Genomic DNA, 18071 nt, shown 5'->3' on the forward strand with positions numbered 1-18071 from the left:
AAAAAGATGATATGAATCGTCTATGATTATTGCATATATTGACGAATAATATGAAATATGAATTTCTGAATAATAAAAATTCTATAAGTAAAAATAAGAAAAAGCCTATTTAAAATATAACTCGAAAAAAATCGTAATCGATCCTATTCAAAGTCGATATATTCAAAGTTATCTTTAAGTAATTAAAATCAGGCAATCAGCGTCATAATTGTATCAATTCTCTTTATTAGATTTTATCGATAAGCGAATGAAAACAATTTTTACATTAAAAATACATGAAAAATATGTTCCTACAAACTCGCAAAATTCATGTTTTCGCGCGCCGTGCGATTTCTCCTTGCCAAGAAGAAAAGCGCAGAGACCGGATATCGGATATCTGAATACCCGGGCATCGGTCAGCATGAAAATTCGGCGCGCGCAGAAATCAATGCCGTAATTGTCAAAGCATGCGCTCGAGGATAGAACGGGAGAACCCGGCATACGCAGTACGAGGGAATAAATAACACAGTGACCATAGTGCGCGATTAAAGGACCTCGGGCGAACAGGAAGCGAGCACTCGCCGCAAGCGAGGAAGCGCGCGAATCCGCGTTCGCGAACCATGGACTCGTAAAGAAGATTATCGAGTTCGTCGCCGCCAAATCGTCGATCTCCTCGAATCCTCCTCCTGCTCCTCTGATTTTTCTTTTCGAATTGCAATATGGACGAAAACTTGAGCCGGGGATATGTCCAACTGGGCAAGGCCAGGGGCATGAACGAGTTCAAATTTTCGAATGGATTCACGCATCTCTCGCCGCCTGTCGACAAATGCAATTTCATTTACATGGCTCTGATTCTTGGCGGCATAGGATTTCTTCTACCTTACAACAGGTCTCCTTTTGCACAGATGTGTATTATTAAGTCTCACACATGCATATCCTTCGTGTTGATTATTGAGAATTGAAAATCTCTCCGCAGACTAGTCTTTTTATTTTTCAATAACTGGATTGCTTCAAGAGAATTACTAATAATAATTGAATTAATCGTATCGTCGTGATATTTAATGCAATTGATGTTCCATTGTAAACGATTTTTAGTGGCTTTTATGAAAAAGTTTATTTAATAAATATTCTAAATAATTTATTTAGTAATTATTTAATTATTATTTAATAATTATTCTAAGTAATTTATTTAATAATTATTTAATAATTATTTAATAATTATTCTGTAAAGAATTTTTTTATTCACGGCATGTTTTTGTCACATCAAATTTTATGAATCGCGCTCTTAAATTTTTATTATATAGTCCTTGCAATTTTTATATCGACAATTATGTCATTGTTTTTTACAGTTTCATTATAGCGGTAGATTATTTTCAAGCGAGATATCCAGGAACTACCGTGATATTCGACATGTCTGTCGTTTACATTATTATGGCTTTCTTCGCAGTCTTTGCGAACAATATATTGGTCGAAACCTTATCGCTGAATACACGAATCACGTTTGGTAAGATATGCTAAGAATACATAAAGTTAATCAAACTATATTAGAGTGAACATTGCGACAATAATATAATTAATAATATAATTAATAATTGTGGAAATATTAAATGAGTTTTAGAATTTTTTATAAAATTATTTGTAATAATATTATATGTGTAAAATTTTTTATATGCTTTGAAAATATTATTTTACATATACTTTATGTATAATTTTTGATAATTAGATTTTTTATATGGTTTTATTATTTATTCGAGACGATTTAATAACGATTATTTTAATCTCTCTGAATTAATATTGTAATTTCGTTTCTTAATAAAAATGGATTGTATCGAACTATAATCATCGCTTCAATTTATTTACCTATGGCAAGAAAATGAGATAACAAAATATACATAATTTAATCTTTATTTTGTAGGGTACCTAGTTTCCTTTGTTACTCTGAACTTTGTGGTGATCTGCGAGATTTGGTGGGAACTCTTCGGTGTTGCAACTTCCTATACTATTAATTTAGTTGCCGTCGCAATAGTATCACTTGGTTGTACAGGTACAGAATTAAAGAAATTATTGATTAATATCTCAGATCGAAGGAATATCCGGAAATCTAATTTTCCGATTAATTAATAATAATATTATAATTTATTTGTGATGAATATAATTTAAGAAATATTGTATGTAAATATTGTATGTGTGTGTATATGTATATAATTATGTGATAACTTTTTACGCTCTTTGCCTTAATTTTTTAGTTACGTTATATATTAAATCTGATTAAATTAGAATTCGCAACACTTTTTTGAACAAATTCCATTAATCGTTAATACTGCAAAAATCTTGTATTTTCTTATTCTTTTTTTTATTATAGTTCAACAATCGAGTTTTTATGGATACACATCAATGCTTCCCAGTCGATATACTCAAGCTGTGATGACTGGAGAAAGTGAGTCTTTGCGTACATTTTATGAGTAATTATAGTTTAGCAAAACTTAGTATTAAATTTGAGAAATCGAAAAAGATTTTTCTCGACAATTTTATAAAGAAGAAATTTTTTTAAAATATATATTATAGATAATATTACGAATAATATGCTGCCCTTTCGGCAACTCTGGAACATATTATATAATATATAAAAAAATATTTTATTGCACTTTTTTAGGTGTTGCTGGCTTTTGGGTATCAATTAATCGAATAATAACAAAATCGTTACTCAATGATGAGCGTGGTAATACATCCATGTTTTTTGTTCTGTCGAATATGACGATCTTGTTGTGTTTTGTTTTACATCAAGTAGTACGGAAGACCGACTTTGTGCAATTTTACATAACATTATGCCAGGAAAGAAACCGGATCACTTTGGAACCAACAGAAGATGTCGGACTGGTATGTAATCATAATATCACGTAATCACTTCATTTATAGTAGAGCAGATTAAAAAATAAAATTCCCTATTTTATTACGACTTTTTTTACAATTTTTATTTTTAGCATTTATGCACAAATTAGACTTTGTGTTAAAATATAAGCTAATGATTATTTTTCAATATATTCTTCGAAAAGATTAATGCACTTGTTTTGCACGAGTTTGAAAGTTCCTCCTTGGTAAAAATTTGGATTTTGATATTTAAATTATTCTTGAAATAGAATGTTTCAATCAAATGATTACAAAAGTTCCTGAGTTTGATGCAGAGTGAGGTTTGACATTATCACGAGAAAATTTGATAAGAAAAAGGCCTAAGATTTTCTGCAGAAAAGGAGAGGCTTCTTTCTTTGAATTATCTCCTTGATGCAAAAAATGCTGTTCAAAAATAATTTAAATATTAAATATAATTTAAATATTAAATATAATTTAAATATTAAGTGCTGGATTTTTTATCAAGAGAGAATCTTCAAATTCATGTTAAAATAGGACAAGAGTATCAATCTTTTCAAAGATTATATTGAAAATTTAATCATTAGTGTACTTATTAAAAACTACTTATTAAAAATAATTATTAATGTGTACTATTATTTTCAGATGGATCCGTTAGACCAAATCGGTGATCCTTCGAAAGGTCAATACGGAGTGTTGAAGATTCAAACGAGTCCTTTGGGGACAGAATCCGCGAGTGGGACCGATTTGAATGGTAAGCAAGAAATTGACTTTGCATGATTTAAGTACAGAATGATACTAGATTTGTTTAGAAGAATATTTCTTTGAATTGCATTCGAGAAAAATGTGCTATTATGTGTATCGAGATTTATGACAATAATATGATTGAATAATAATATTATTGTAATTAAATTTCTTATAGTTATTTAAATAATATTATTGTTTCAGCGTCTCGACAATATTCTGCATTTTCATTCAGCAATCCAGTTTATGAACCTAGTGCACCTTCGGGGAATCCGCCTGGTAGCGCTGGACCGACTTACAAAGTCGAAGATGTCGTGGTTATGAGAGGTGCTTATGGAACACAAAGCACAAGTACACCATGGTCCGGTATAAAAAGTAAGAGAATACAATTTTTTCTACTTCATTAAAAATTAATAATAATCGATTCATTTTTTTTTTAAATACACGAACTTGTAATATTATATAATTTGATGTTATCTTTTACACTGGATTTTGTGAAAATCGCATACAAATCGAGATACCTCAATTTTATGATTCATAGTGAAAATTTAAAATAATTTTTTAGGGGGTTTACTCGCAAGACTCGAAGTTGCCAAATTGATCTTCCCATACATGGCTAGCATTGGAGTCGCTTATTTCGTAACGCTTTGCTTGTATCCAGGAATCGTGTCGGAAATAATATCTTGCAAATTTGAATCATGGATGCCGGTTATTTTAATGACCGCCTTCAACGCCTCCGATTTACTCGGCAAGGTATATAATATCGCCCATTATTCAAATTATTTATAACATTAATCCTTTTTCATTGTTTTGTATTTATTTTTCATTCTATTGATTAATATTGTAATTTTATATTGTTATGTTACATTTACACTTTAATATCTTTAGAGCATTTAATATAAAACTAGATTTCGCTCGAAGATTGCAAGTTAATAATATATTAGGTACATTAGTGTATTAGATATATTAATAGAACATTAATGAAAAGGATAGAAAATTGATAAAAAAACTGTAAAATTAAAAAACATTAGAATTATATTTTTAATAAAAATAGATAGTTTTTATATAGAATTATTATTTTTTTAAAGTAAAGATGAGCCAAATGTATGGAACGACACGATTAAAAAATGTTTCGTCAGGATTATAACATGGATTATCTGGTTTCTTTTATAGGTATTTGCTTTAATACCTTACGAATGGAAACGTACGCAACTACTCTATTTCTCTAGCGCGCGGGTCATACTTATTCCTCTATTTCTGCTTTGCGCAATTCCACGTGGTGCTCCTATTCTCTCCGGCGAGGGATACCCGCTTTTGTTCTCTTGGTTGCTCGGTCTTACGAATGGTATAGTCGGTTCCATACCTATGATCCAAGCACCAAGCAAAGTACCGGAGGAACATCGAGAACTCGCAGGTATAAATCTTGTTATAAATCCAAAATTTCCTTCAGAATTAATCTGTTATAGTTCATAAGTTGAAAAATTAATATACGACATATAATTTCGCTAGGTAACATTATGACGTTATCGTATATAACCGGATTGACCATCGGTTCTCTACTGGCATATATGATGGATGCTTGTCTTGGACCACCTGTGCAAACCAAGGACGTGTGTTCCAAGTTGACGAAGATTCAGACGGCGTCAACCGCGTTAAACAACGTGACGACGAGCATCTTGACGACCGCTGTATCCTCCACTTTGCCTGTCGTCACGACGGTGATGCCGAAACCGAAGACCACCGTTAATGTGCTAGCTACAATTTGGATGTCCACATTATTGTCGAACAGCACCGTAAGCCTATTGAATGATGAGGGATCGCTGAATGCGTCGACGACGGTTTTACCGAAGATCTTAGCTAATGTTACCACTTCGGCAAGTAACATGATTCTGCAACATTAGGACGCATATGTTTATGTGCTGTGTTAAATCTGGTGCTTACACATAAATACAGGGTGTTTCACATCAAATGTTTCTTTAGAACTCGACGTCGTACGAAAAATGTTTCGGATAAAATTGATAGATTTTTGAAAGAAAAAAAATTGATAAGAAAAGATTTGAATTTTAATTAAGATTGTTTTTAAGATCAACCTAGTTTTTTCAAATGGAATCATCCTAATTTTTTTGTACAAATCGATTCTCTACAATATTCGGCGTCAAAAATTAGAGATGATCAAAAATTGAATAGTTTATGAGATATTTTACATATATACTTGAGTTTTTGACATAATATTATGTAAATTATGAGAGAGAGAAAAAGAGAAATATCTTAAAATTGTTCAATTTTTGGCAATTCTATTCTTATAATTTTTAATGCCGAATATTGGGAAACATTGATTTGTATAAGAAAATTAAGATGATTCCATTAAAAAAACTAAGTTTATCTTCATATCATCTTGAAGTGTTAGTTGAAATTCAAATATTTATTAACTTTTTGTTTCTTAAAAATATAAATTTTGGCTGAAACATATTTTGTATGACATTTCGGAGACACTTTATAATATTTTATGTGAAACATTTTATATAAAATGGAGAGAGAGAGAGAGAGAGAGAGAGAGAAAGAGAGAGAGAGAGAGAAAGAGAAAAATAAAAAAAAATATGTGTGTATGTATGTGTGCGCGTGCGTACACAAAAAGGTGATATACGAATTAAGACGTTACTACAAGGCTGAAGTAAGTAGATTGGTTGAATTTTTCAGTTAATGTAATGATAATTTTTGAAAAGTTGTTGAAATATTGTTTTTGTTATATTGCCAATTATAAGACGCAATATTTGTTCATATTATGTATCATCGCGGAACATATCTTTTGCTGTTTAATTTATATAAAAAAAATTTGCTTTTAAAGAAATAAGAAAAATAAAAAAGAAACGGTATAAGTAATTCTACTGCAAATGACTACAGTAATATACAATATGGTTCAAACATATGTAATGTTATTAAAATATGAGACGTTCAGCATCTATTTCTAAATGTTGGTCATTCGAAAAGTTGTATAGATGAGATAGAATCTTGGAAATAAAGACCAGAAAATAGCAAAAAAGTTAAATCTTTCAAAGCATTATTATATACAGAGTATCTCCTTACAATACTTTAATAGTATATTCTAGAAATGAAATAGAGTAAAAAAATTCCAATACAAAAATATTGATGATACAATAATTTTTGAGTTATAAATGGTCAAAGTTTGTAATGATGTCGCATAGAATTCGCGCACTTGTAATTATACTTACATGCGTACCGATCGTCTGTTATTGATTTTTTACTGTGTAATTGATTGCATTGGATTAATATGATTGCATTAATATGTAATTGACTGCATTGGATTATAATGTATGGGATAAATGTAAACTAGTGAAGAAAGAGAAAGCAAGAAAAAAACAAATTATTTTGAGAATTGAGTTTCAAACAAGTGTCATGAGAATAGAAAAAAATCCAAAATTAAAAAAAAATTGTAAACAATTATTTTTATATTATATATAAATAAGTTCATATATTAAAAAATTATTTATTATTAAATTAAGTATTAAAATATTTTTAGAATTTACATTCTCCAAATATATATAATTTTCATTTATCTGTTGTTTTCAATAAATAATTATTTCTCTGATTGTTTTTAATAACTTAATAGCTCTTTGACTTTCGTTTTCTAAAGAAAGAACTTTCTATGTTAAATATTTTTCTGTTTTCATATTCTGTTGTTAGCACTTTGTCTTTCTTTCTAAAAAGTAACCGTAATTTCTTTATAATTTGTTTACTTAAATAAATAAATAAATAATTTCAAAAAAATCTTTAATTGTTTTAAAAATGAATTACATCTGTTCGTAAAAATTGATTAAATTCTCCTTTTTTAAAAAAGCCAATAGATTCAAAACTTCAAAATTGTATATTATATGATTGGATTATTTAAAATGAGGAGTGTTCAATTCTTAATAATATTACATAATAATAAAAAAATATATATACACTGTATATAAATTTGGTATTGTGAGAAACTATTAATTAAATTAATTAAACAAATTAAATATAGTTAAAATATCAAATGTATAAACAATGCCACTTATTTCATATTTTCAAGTGATATAGTTCATCTCAATCATTGTTTTATCAAACATCAAATTATTATATAACACGAATAAAAAAGGTATAAATATTTTAATTTATATCCAGCAGAAAATAAATGACTAAAATAAAATTAATTATTATAAACAGATACATTTGTGTTTAAAGTTGATGAGAAAAGATTACTCGTTAGATATTCAGTGTGTAAATTCCTGCTATTCTTGTATAAATTGCACGATGTATATTAGTAAACGCTAGCTTAAATAAAGAATAAATTTTGCATTTTATTTCATAGGGATTGTGTGGGTTGATGTGGATTTTACGTTCGTTAATATTTATTTATGCGCAAGCTGTATTGATGCACTTGATTTTGTATGTACTGTGATGAAGTTATCTTTTGAAATATCACCAGATTAAACACACGCACAAAGGAATGAATTGTGTATAACATTGTCGGTATGAAGCTGAAGAAGATGGTTTATGAGACATACATGGGGCTTCACAAATGTTCCGTTTCTGTTGAGGATATCGTGTGCCTTTTATTTCGTATCAGCAAATCGCTGTTTCGAATATTTTCAAAAATGCTAAACGAGCGAAATTGTTGAATTCTTTTTCTAGAAAATAATACGTTATGTATATATTTATCTTGTACTTTGAAACTTACGTCTTTGTTATCGTTTTAATGCGTAAAAGATTGTTAAACTATATTCAATGGTTGATGATTGAGAAATTTTTGTCGATAAGGTTACTGCATGAGTATATTCTGTCATCTACATGTATATATAGTTGATTGATATGTAAATGTAAAATATGTGTATTTATGTGGCATGTTAGGCGTCTCAATTACTTTACAATTCACTAGATCCACTTTTTAGATGAACTTTCGAAAATAATGCATTATGTGAATGAAACGCATTATGCCACATTATATATTATGATTCGTAGTAAAGAGACAACAATAAACGATAATTGACATAATTAATATCTGATATACATATGTGTTATGGTATACATATGTATTTGATATACATGTGTGTTATATCTCAAGCATAAAAAGACAAAAAGTACGAATTCATTTTATGAAGATTTTAATCATACATAAAATTCTAGTTGAAGCATAATTGTTTTTATGTTTATTGGTTTTAATTTAATTGTTGTTAAATAAAATATGATTTTTCTTATGCTAAAGAATAAGTATTTTTGAAAATTTTCCCAAATTTTGTAAAATTTATATAAAGAAAAATATATTATTAAATTTCGTTTATAATTTAATTGTTGCTCTAGAATGATAGGAAAATGGTTATCACTTTATCCATAAAATAAAAATGAAAATATAACTCTTTTTTATTTCTAACACGAATGCGTTGACACTTAATGCTTAATAAATATGAATTAAAATATGTATAATATGTTTAGTACATGATGCACTTCCTAAAAAAAAAAAAAAGACTCTCACAAACATTTCTGCCCCCTCCAGCTTCGTTAATTGCATTATCTGCTCAAAACATATCCGATGTTACGTAGGAGATTGTATAATCAAAGTTTATAAAATTAAGACATAGTTAGTTCTATGTATTATGAAGAAATGTAATACATATGTAATACATTCTATCATGCGACCGATTAAATATCTCTCTCTGTTTCTCTTTTTTTTTAATATATAACATGTGCCCAGTAGCGGATTTTCCATTAGGCACATTTTAGATACACATCCTGGGGCTTTAATATTGTAGGGAGCTTCCTCCAAATCAAGTTGTAAAGTCTTGACACTTTGATATTGCAAGATATATCCATATCAAGTTATACCTGGGAGTCTTAAAGTGCCAAAATCCGCCACTGCATATATACAAAGAAATATTCATCCAAAGTAAATAAATTTGAAAAAAAAAGATCACTTCCAAAGCTAATCAATTATTTCGATTACTAGATCACACTGTAGCAATGGTCTAATATATATGCGCATTATTCATAGTCAACATATTGACTACTTCTGAAAATTTATATGTATAGCTATACAGAATGTATTCGAAATAATCACATGCTTGATGTATCTTTCTCCTTCCCTGTTTGTACAACTCCAGAGAAAAACGCCCCCTAATCTACGATATCTTAAGAATAATGTGTATAAACATTTTATTCTTACGTCGTATAAAGTAAAGGAAACTTTTAGTAAAGCATCTTTTTTTTCTCTTATATATTGAACCTTCCTTTATGTGGATTTTAAACAAGAAAAATGCAAATATTTTAGATTAGATGAAGAGTTTGACAAAATTTTGAATAGAGATTTTTCGAAAGAGAAAATTTTATGTTAATGAAGTATAATTGAATATGTTTTGACATACAAAAGTTTTTCTTAAAACAAAATACAATAAATTTAATACTAATTTGGAAATTTTATTAATATCAAGAATAATATTTAATTTATAAGAATCTTTTTCATATTACTATTGAACTTGCAAAATTGGTCGGATTGTATACATCAGGTACCATAAAAAGATAAAAAATCATTAATTTAAATTACATTCACACTTACCTTTTTTAAAGTTTCTTATTATTTAAAACAAAAATTTCGTTTTGCCTTCTGTTAACGTGATTAACGTGTTTATTTTATTTAAACCTAAAATAAAATTAATACGCGCGCGTGCTGATGTCTTTGAAGATAAATCATAGTCTAGCTAACAGCGAAAACATAAAGATGTTGAAATGCATATATGTAATAAAAAATATACATGTATTATACTCGTTATGTTATATTTTCCATTTTAATAATGTAATATTAGGGTACATTGTATCAAATATGATGTGACACTTTGATGTTGATTCTCTAAGTCAAGTATTTCCGTTTCATGTAATTCCATAAGCACTATAATCAACTGTCACATATATCACATCACATTGAAATGTTAATATATACAAACTATACATATATATAATAAATAAGTAATGAAAGGGGTACATTCTATACACATGCGTGTTATATATAAACACACACACATGTACACAACATAATATATCTTATAGAATTATATATATAGAGTTCCGAATTATTGGTTTCTCAAAAACTAAATTAAACTTTTTCGTACATGATCAATTAACATAGACGACTTATATAATAGCAATCTATATAATTGGCTCCTAAACTTTAATCACATATATGAAAATGCTGAAATCCCCGATAAAATGATATCTGTTCTATTCAATTCTGTTGTTTCTTCTCCATTTAATCCGTATGATTTGATTTTAATAAAATCGCAATACAGGAAAAAGGACGCAGTTGCTTGCCTGTGTCCCTGCCACAATGGAACGACAACGGTCGTCCTATCACAGTTAAAGTTTGCCTAGAAGAAAGGCCACAATGACAAATTATCAATATGAAAAAGGAAAACCGAATATTTCTATAATGATCATTTGAGGTATTTCGCTGCCCAGTCTGTTCGGCCATAGGGTCCGCCACTGGCTTTCGCGTTGAAAACGTTTCCAAATAAATTAGGTTGAAACGTAGGCTTATTGGTAGTCTCTATCGAAAAGAGAATTGGTGTTAGCTAATTGTGTTCTTGTGTTTTTTAAAAATATCATTACTCGGATAAAAATTGCCTGAGAATCGAAGCAAGCCTTCGGTTGGGAAATTAATAAAAAAAAATGCGCAATCTTGAAGTAAAAATTCATTCAATACTTACTGATATTTTGAGTACCATATACGCTGGGATAAGGTAATCTCAAGCTTTGTTCAGCAATATAACGATTTCGCGCGAGATAATGCTGTCTTGTTTGATTCTCAATACTATTTCTAGATCCCCAATAGGACTCTGCAAAGTCCTCATATTTGTTGGATGTCGTTTGACCGATGAATCCATTTAATAACAATTTTGATCGGTTGATATCAGAATCCCCATTTCTTGAAAATGAATAGAGAAAAGTATTAAACTGTAGACAATAAGAAAGCTGCAATATGTGTGATGAAGACGATATGGATGATTTATTTTGAATTTACACAATGCAAATTACACAAATATATCCAATATAGCTGTGAAGTAAACATTTGTTATTTTTCATGTGTTTTAGTTATAAAAAATCGTTCCATTTAGTACATATTTACTGCAATCTAATGAATGCGACAAGCATATTGCTGAAAATTCGATAATCAGAATGACAATTGTGAAGATATATCGCAACGCATTGTTCATATATAACACAAGCAAACGTGTTTTGCCTAATAAGTTCGTTATTATCATGAAATGTTTTACGAGGTATTCGTCACAGTGAATCAATAAGATTTGACACAAGTATAGCAAATGTCTCGATATAACATTGAGAATAATCCAAGAGATTCGACAAATAATCGATCCAATAAGCATAGAGATGCTTAAGAAGATAATTAATGGGAATGAGATTCTTGTCAGCATATCGGTTAAATATTGTATAGTATTAGCCAAAATATCAATCGATTTACGAACGATTGTATCATAAGATTGTATTGTTAAGAAGTGGTATTTTTCAAATGGCGCAATTTTAAACAGATTCATCAGATATTCCGAAAATATGTTCCGTCTGATGTGCGAGCGCACTAGGAGGCCGATTATTATCAACACCGTGCACGCGATAAGGATTCTCTCGATTGGATTTCGGAACATTATATACCTGGATGGCAAATTTGTGCTCTGGCCTGCGACATACCGAGCCACGCTGAGGTAGTGTTGCTTCGCTGAAACTTTGCGCGAATTCTTCATTTGACTGGACTGGTTTGACTGATTCCACATCCTCGACGATGGTTCGTTCCACGCTGGTAGAGACCAATTGGCATTACCATGCTTCAAATTTTCAGGTTGTTGATAGTTCACATTCCAATTCATACGATTTTCCTTATATATGCGATCGGGGATGAGCATTGCGCTTGTGTTTTCCGGGCTGACTTTGCTCCTGATAAGATAATCAAAAGATCAAATCAAGTAATCGAAAGATAATACATCGAAAGGAAAATTCATCGAGAAAAATCGTTCAACCTACCCTAAAAGACCGGCAAACTCGTCCTCATCATCTTTGGAAGCGTTATTATCATGTTTATTGTGATTATTATGATTTAGCAATGGCAAGGCAACCGTCTGCTGATGCGATTCAACCATTTTTTCGGGTGCTCTATAAATATTAAATTTCAATTTTAATAGTTTTAATAATATATAGAAATGTTATCAAAATTTTTTTTTTCAGATCAGAAAATATAAAATATTTTTTTAAAAATTGTGATGTCCAATTTAGACTTACCATCGATAATTAAATATATATGAATTTTTGATATCTTACCTTGATTGTACTAGGTTATTAACAAGGTCTTCTTGAGAATAATTGTATTGTTTAGGCGCAGGTGATGGAAGATTTATTTTGTTCATGGTGAAGTCTCGTTGAGATACAACACCAATTTTCTTACTATTAATGATACGCGGGTCGCCAACTTGAAAATATGGATACCTAAAGATGTGACAATAATCATTATTAACAGTTTCAAATCATTCAGAATCCTTTTAAAAATCTTTACAAAAACTTTTCAAGAAAATATAATAAATGATGTAAAAATATGCTAATATCTATTGTTTTTTTGCACAAATTTTATATATTTATTATATAATTTTTATAATTTTAATATATAATAAATATTAATAAATTTAATATATAGTTTAATAAATAATTTAATATATAACTTTTATTCTTTAAAATTGGCATTATTGTTATCGCATTATTATTTTAGTTAAGTCGAAGTTAGCATTTGCAAGCGTTTTATAAAAATAAACATCTTGATTATTTAATGTCTCTTGTTTTCAAGAATTATTTCCTCTTTTTCAATTTGTTAAATACTTTATGTAGACTTAAATACCTAAGAGATTGCTGTGCTGTTGGCCTCTTTATAGGATTCCATTGTAACATATCTTCCATAAGCATGACTGCTTCTTGACTAGCATTCGGTATTAATACGGTTAATGAGGTACGCGTAAAATTGGGAAATTTGAAATTCATAGCCGCAGCCAATTGATATCCTTCCGGCCAATCTTCTTTATCAGGTGTTCCGATTACAGAACATATTTTAAATATTTCGTCAATTTCGCTTTTTCCGGGAAACAAGGGCCTAAACGTGTATAATTCGGCCATTATACAGCCAACCGCCCAAATGTCGATCGGGCTGTTGTAAGTCGTAGAGTGTAGCAATACTTCCGGTGCTCGATACCTGCGTATATATAAGTCTTTAATTTTAATTAATAGATGTCGTATTTTTTGTGTTTTTCATTTGTCTTCTAAAATTTGAAATGTTCTGATAATAAAATTAATTTGTGTGTGACTCCAGAGTTTAATTGAGAGAAATCATTAATCAATATGTGAAATTAATTGGAAGAATGAGTGCAGGAGAACATCAGAAAAGATTTATTAATAGGCATTTCCCTTCTCTTATTCAATCTGAGTCTGATAAAAAAAAGAAAAGAAAGAATGTGTATCGTTTATAATCAGTTAATGAGAAAAGAAGAAAAAGAGATCAGGGTCAAGGTATGAATGAGTAAAGTGTGATATTGATCTCTGTAGAACTTTAAGGAATATTATATTTTACTTCAGTTATAATCAAAACTATTTCTGTTTTCATTAAACAAATACTTTTTCTTTAAATTTACAGAGTTTAATTAAAAAAAAATAATCATCCTCAAAACATTAATTTATATTTACGAATAATACTATCACGAAATTATTACCATCTCGTCGATACGTAGTCAGTATACGGAGGTCTCGATCGAATCTCTCTCGCTAGCCCAAAATCAGCAATCTTTACTAACTCGGGTCCCATGCACAATAAATTTTCTGGCTTCATGTCGCGATGAAAGAAACCATGTTTATGCATGAAAGCGAGACCTTGCAATACTTGGTATATCATATTCCTTATTACTGGTTCGGGAAAGAGTTTGTCCCTACAAATATTCCGAATATATAAATACGAGATTAAAAATAACATTTGTATAATGCATATATATACCTGTCCTTCATTAATTGGTAGAGATTTTCCTTCATGTATTCAAATACGAAATACAACACATCGTTCTCTCGTATAACTTCTTTAAGTTTCACCACGTTTGCGTGACTGAGTTTTTTCAATGACTATAATATAGGAAGGGAAAGAAGAAGATGAAAATTATCTGTTGATAATTGTCGATTTGATTGAAAAATAAGAGACCGCGAACAGAAGAATGAAAAAAATTATTTCATAATTGTAATCATAATAATATGTAATTTAATTATATCATAATTGAATTTAATTATATTTCAGCACAATATTATCATTTATCGTTATATAATATCGAATATTATGTATTGTTCTGCAAATCTTTTTGTAATTTAATATTTAATATTTTAAAAATATTAATATATTAATTAATTAATATATTTAATATTTTAATAGTTTAAAATATTTTTTATCCGAAATAATAATAAGATTTTTTTTTAATTATCTAATTTAATCGTACCTTTACTTCCCGCAAATTCATAGCCTCTTCCCAGGAATAATATTTCCTTTTCATTCTCTTTATAGCTACTTTTTCGCCTGTATCGATGCGTTCTCCGAGGACAACGGAACCAAAGGTTCCGTCACCCAATTGATTCAAAGTTATATATCGATTCATCTTCACTTACGTTATGCTTGGAAATTTTTCACTCGTTCACTCGTTCTTACATAGTGAATCTTAGCATTACAATTGCAACATATTTATACATCTTCGTGTATGGCATCGCATATGTTCTTCATATCTATTGTAATCATAAAAGCTGAAGATATTTTATGAATTTACTGATTTAGAAATTTTTTTTTCTAAAACATAAATTTAGTATATAAAAATTTATAAATGTATGTATGTGTGCATAATGTAAAATCCTTAAAATATTTAAAACAATTAATTCTATTAGAATAATTTCAATAAAGGAAGAAATCAGTGCTAAATAAATGAAATCTTATATTATCAATTTTTATTAAAAAGTGAAATATAATAAATATTATTATTTAATAATTATATCGAGTTATGTAACTTTATTTGTAACGTAAATGTGAAAATAAAATTTATCATTGTTTCATTTGGACAGGAAATAGAGACTAGATATGTGAGTGCAAATTTTGCGAAAATAAAATAAATAACATAAAATATACTTGTAGATTATTTTTTTTTTATTCAATTTATTAATACGTTAATTTATTCACAAAATAATAAATATTTTGTATTACTTGTATATGGAATATCTGAGAATTATCTAAAATACGATGTGATGAACAGAGAGAATTTTTACTCTTGTAATAATTTAAATTCTTTGGAGTTTCTTATTACAATTTATCTTGAATTATATAATCAAGAAAAGCATTAAATAAATTTAAATTATACATTGTATGTATAAATTTGAATAAGTAAGAAAAATTTCAGTGTTTACGTAAACCTTTATCGAGCGGATACTTAGAGTTTAATTCGAAAGTGCGAGTATCCTACGCATATAAGTAAGGCTTATAATGCAAACTAAAAGTTAGCAAACTTAGTCTCGTCGGTGTATAAATAAATACTTGGTGCGAGTTATCCAGAGTATTGACTCTATAGCGGTAGAATGAATATTTGATAAGCGACATTTTGCCATAAAACTCGAAACCGTTGACAAGATGGTAGAGAAGCTCTTACGCTATTCACGTCAGAAAGTCTTAATTTGATGTCATGTCAAATATCCTAGCTACGATTTTTGCGCAATATATCGTAGAATTTGTATGTATTTTAGGACTAAATAAATAAAGAAATATCATCAGAGAGCAAATTATTTTCGACAAAGTTTTCTCGTACATGTTGAACTTGCCTGGAAAATCACGCGACAATACGTTCGACATTTTTTTTGCACATGTTATATACGATAATCCGATTCTACGATACAGAAGGGACCTATGACATATGGAGCAAAAGACTTGTAAATCTAGGACACCACTTTGTATATATGTCTCTCTGAGATTAGCATTTTCTTACGGCCGCATGCGAACAATCTTGTGAGCCAGACATGCAAGAATATAGATTTTCTCGAATGACGTTATTCGACCTGATAGCTAACAACCTGCGTTTTGTGATTTTCCATTCTAAGAGAAAGAAATAAGCTAATTCCGATGAATTTAAATTTCGATACTAAAAAAAGTATTTTACACAACTCGCAATTATAATTTTAATATAACAGACTCTCTGATAAATTCAAAACATTATTTTTGATCTACAAAATATCGTAGCAATAGTTATAAATATTTAAAAATGGTCTTCATGTTTAGATATGATGATAATAAAATCTCGATAAAAGTCTACTTGCTGATAATATAGCATATACTACATAATTATGATATTGTAATATTTAATTCCGAAAATTTTAGAAATAAAACAAGAAAATATAAACATTCAAATTTTGATTTATTAATCTAATTTTTGTGAATTTAATTAATTTTACAATATATTTTTATCAAATGCAATTTAATTATAATTTTATCAATCCTGAAATATTGTCTAATAATTTTTCCAAAAATTCCAAGCATTATTGTTTAAAAACAAAAAATATATCTAATATGAAAAATACATAAAAAATAATTATGGCAAAGCTTATATTTTTTAAAACATAATTTTTAATTCCATATCTTCACTTTTATTTTTAAAATTCGTTTTTTTTTCGAATGGCGCATCTAAAAATTTGCACTGCGCGACTTAAAAACATTAAAAATAGCTATCAATTCCCAAGGGACTGAGATATAGATCGCAATAAAATCAAACATCGTCTCAAGATAACGTTAGAAAATTAATAATTTTTTCTTTTTTAAAAATGTTCTGTTATTATTAATCGGAAAAAATCGGAATTGTACTCACAGAACAAAATGCGAAGATTCTTGAATTTTCATGTACTTGATTATCTTCTTGCGTAGCTGTCATTCGCAACAAACTATTAATCGAGCGGCCATACTTCGCGGTCGCTATGACTACGAATATTAAGTCAAACTGTCAAACTCATAGACTTGTATACATTATACTAGACTGCCAACTTCAATATTAAAAGTGAAGCTAAGGCAGCCATTTTCAATTGGGCAGAATACAACTTGGGTTAATATGCACTGTGTCGTATATTTTAATTTGCTATATTTATCGTCTTATTTTTCTTGTTTATATGAATAGAGATATTATATAAGACAAAAGAGAATTATAGAGAAATATATAAAAACAATATAGAATTATATAAGACAAAAAAATATACATATACATATGAACATATTGGCGAGATTTCGATAACTTTGGCGCCATAATATAAAAATAAATTCCGAAAGTTTTTTTATCAAAAAGTATAGGAAAAATTGATCAAACCCAACTACTCGAAAATGCCATAGATTTCTTAACACGAAAGATCAAAGA

General features: G+C 28.8%; 2 protein-coding genes across 4 annotated transcripts; one reads left to right on the forward strand and one right to left on the reverse strand.

Moving 5' to 3' along the window:
* Positions 1–423: 423 nt before the first annotated feature.
* Ent3 (equilibrative nucleoside transporter 3) lies at positions 424–9824 on the forward strand. Its single transcript, XM_083079732.1, has 10 exons — positions 424–868; positions 1329–1483; positions 1895–2023; positions 2342–2416; positions 2633–2856; positions 3490–3598; positions 3793–3963; positions 4154–4341; positions 4762–5002; positions 5098–9824. The coding sequence occupies exons 1-10, from the start codon at positions 699–701 to the stop codon at positions 5487–5489; spliced, it is 1854 nt and encodes a 617-aa protein (XP_082935858.1). The 5' UTR covers positions 424–698; the 3' UTR covers positions 5490–9824.
* A 568-nt stretch (positions 9825–10392) lies between these two features.
* Positions 10393–17646, reverse strand: LOC145960355 (serine/threonine-protein kinase dyf-5). Of its 3 annotated transcripts, none has more exons than XM_083079736.1 (10): positions 17535–17646; positions 15141–15420; positions 14654–14775; positions 14376–14588; positions 13514–13861; positions 12946–13110; positions 12652–12780; positions 12322–12564; positions 11325–11542; positions 10393–11164 (listed from the first exon to the last, which is right to left on the reverse strand). In XM_083079736.1, the coding sequence occupies exons 2-10, from the start codon at positions 15294–15296 to the stop codon at positions 11052–11054; spliced, it is 1707 nt and encodes a 568-aa protein (XP_082935862.1). In that variant the 5' UTR covers positions 15297–15420; positions 17535–17646; the 3' UTR covers positions 10393–11051. The 3 variants fall into 3 exon arrangements, with proteins under 3 accessions (XP_082935862.1, XP_082935860.1, XP_082935861.1); XM_083079734.1 differs by having other exon boundaries at positions 12286–12564; XM_083079735.1 differs by having other exon boundaries at positions 12286–12564; positions 15141–15438; positions 17535–17644.
* Positions 17647–18071: the final 425 nt, after the last annotated feature.

The sequence above is a fragment of the Camponotus vicinus genome, unplaced genomic scaffold, assembly GCF_025532165.1.
Source record: "Camponotus vicinus isolate PSW18456_S1 unplaced genomic scaffold, iyCamVici1.0 SCAF_10, whole genome shotgun sequence".
Taxonomy (NCBI): Eukaryota; Metazoa; Arthropoda; class Insecta; order Hymenoptera; family Formicidae; genus Camponotus; species Camponotus vicinus.

Coding starts and splice junctions, on each gene's coding strand:
- Ent3 (XM_083079732.1), top strand. CDS start 699: ATGGACGAAAACTTGAGCCGGGGATATGTCCAACTGGGCAAGGCCAGG. Junction 2,024..2,341: donor AGTATCACTTGGTTGTACAG/GTACAGAATTAA, acceptor TTTTTATTATAG/TTCAACAATCGAGTTTTTAT. Junction 4,342..4,761: donor CCTCCGATTTACTCGGCAAG/GTATATAATATC, acceptor TTTCTTTTATAG/GTATTTGCTTTAATACCTTA.
- LOC145960355 (XM_083079734.1), bottom strand. CDS start 15,296: ATGAATCGATATATAACTTTGAATCAATTGGGTGACGGAACCTTTGGT. Junction 14,589..14,653: donor TACCAATTAATGAAGGACAG/GTATATATATGC, acceptor GAATATTTGTAG/GGACAAACTCTTTCCCGAAC. Junction 11,165..11,324: donor ATATGGTACTCAAAATATCA/GTAAGTATTGAA, acceptor TCTTTTCGATAG/AGACTACCAATAAGCCTACG.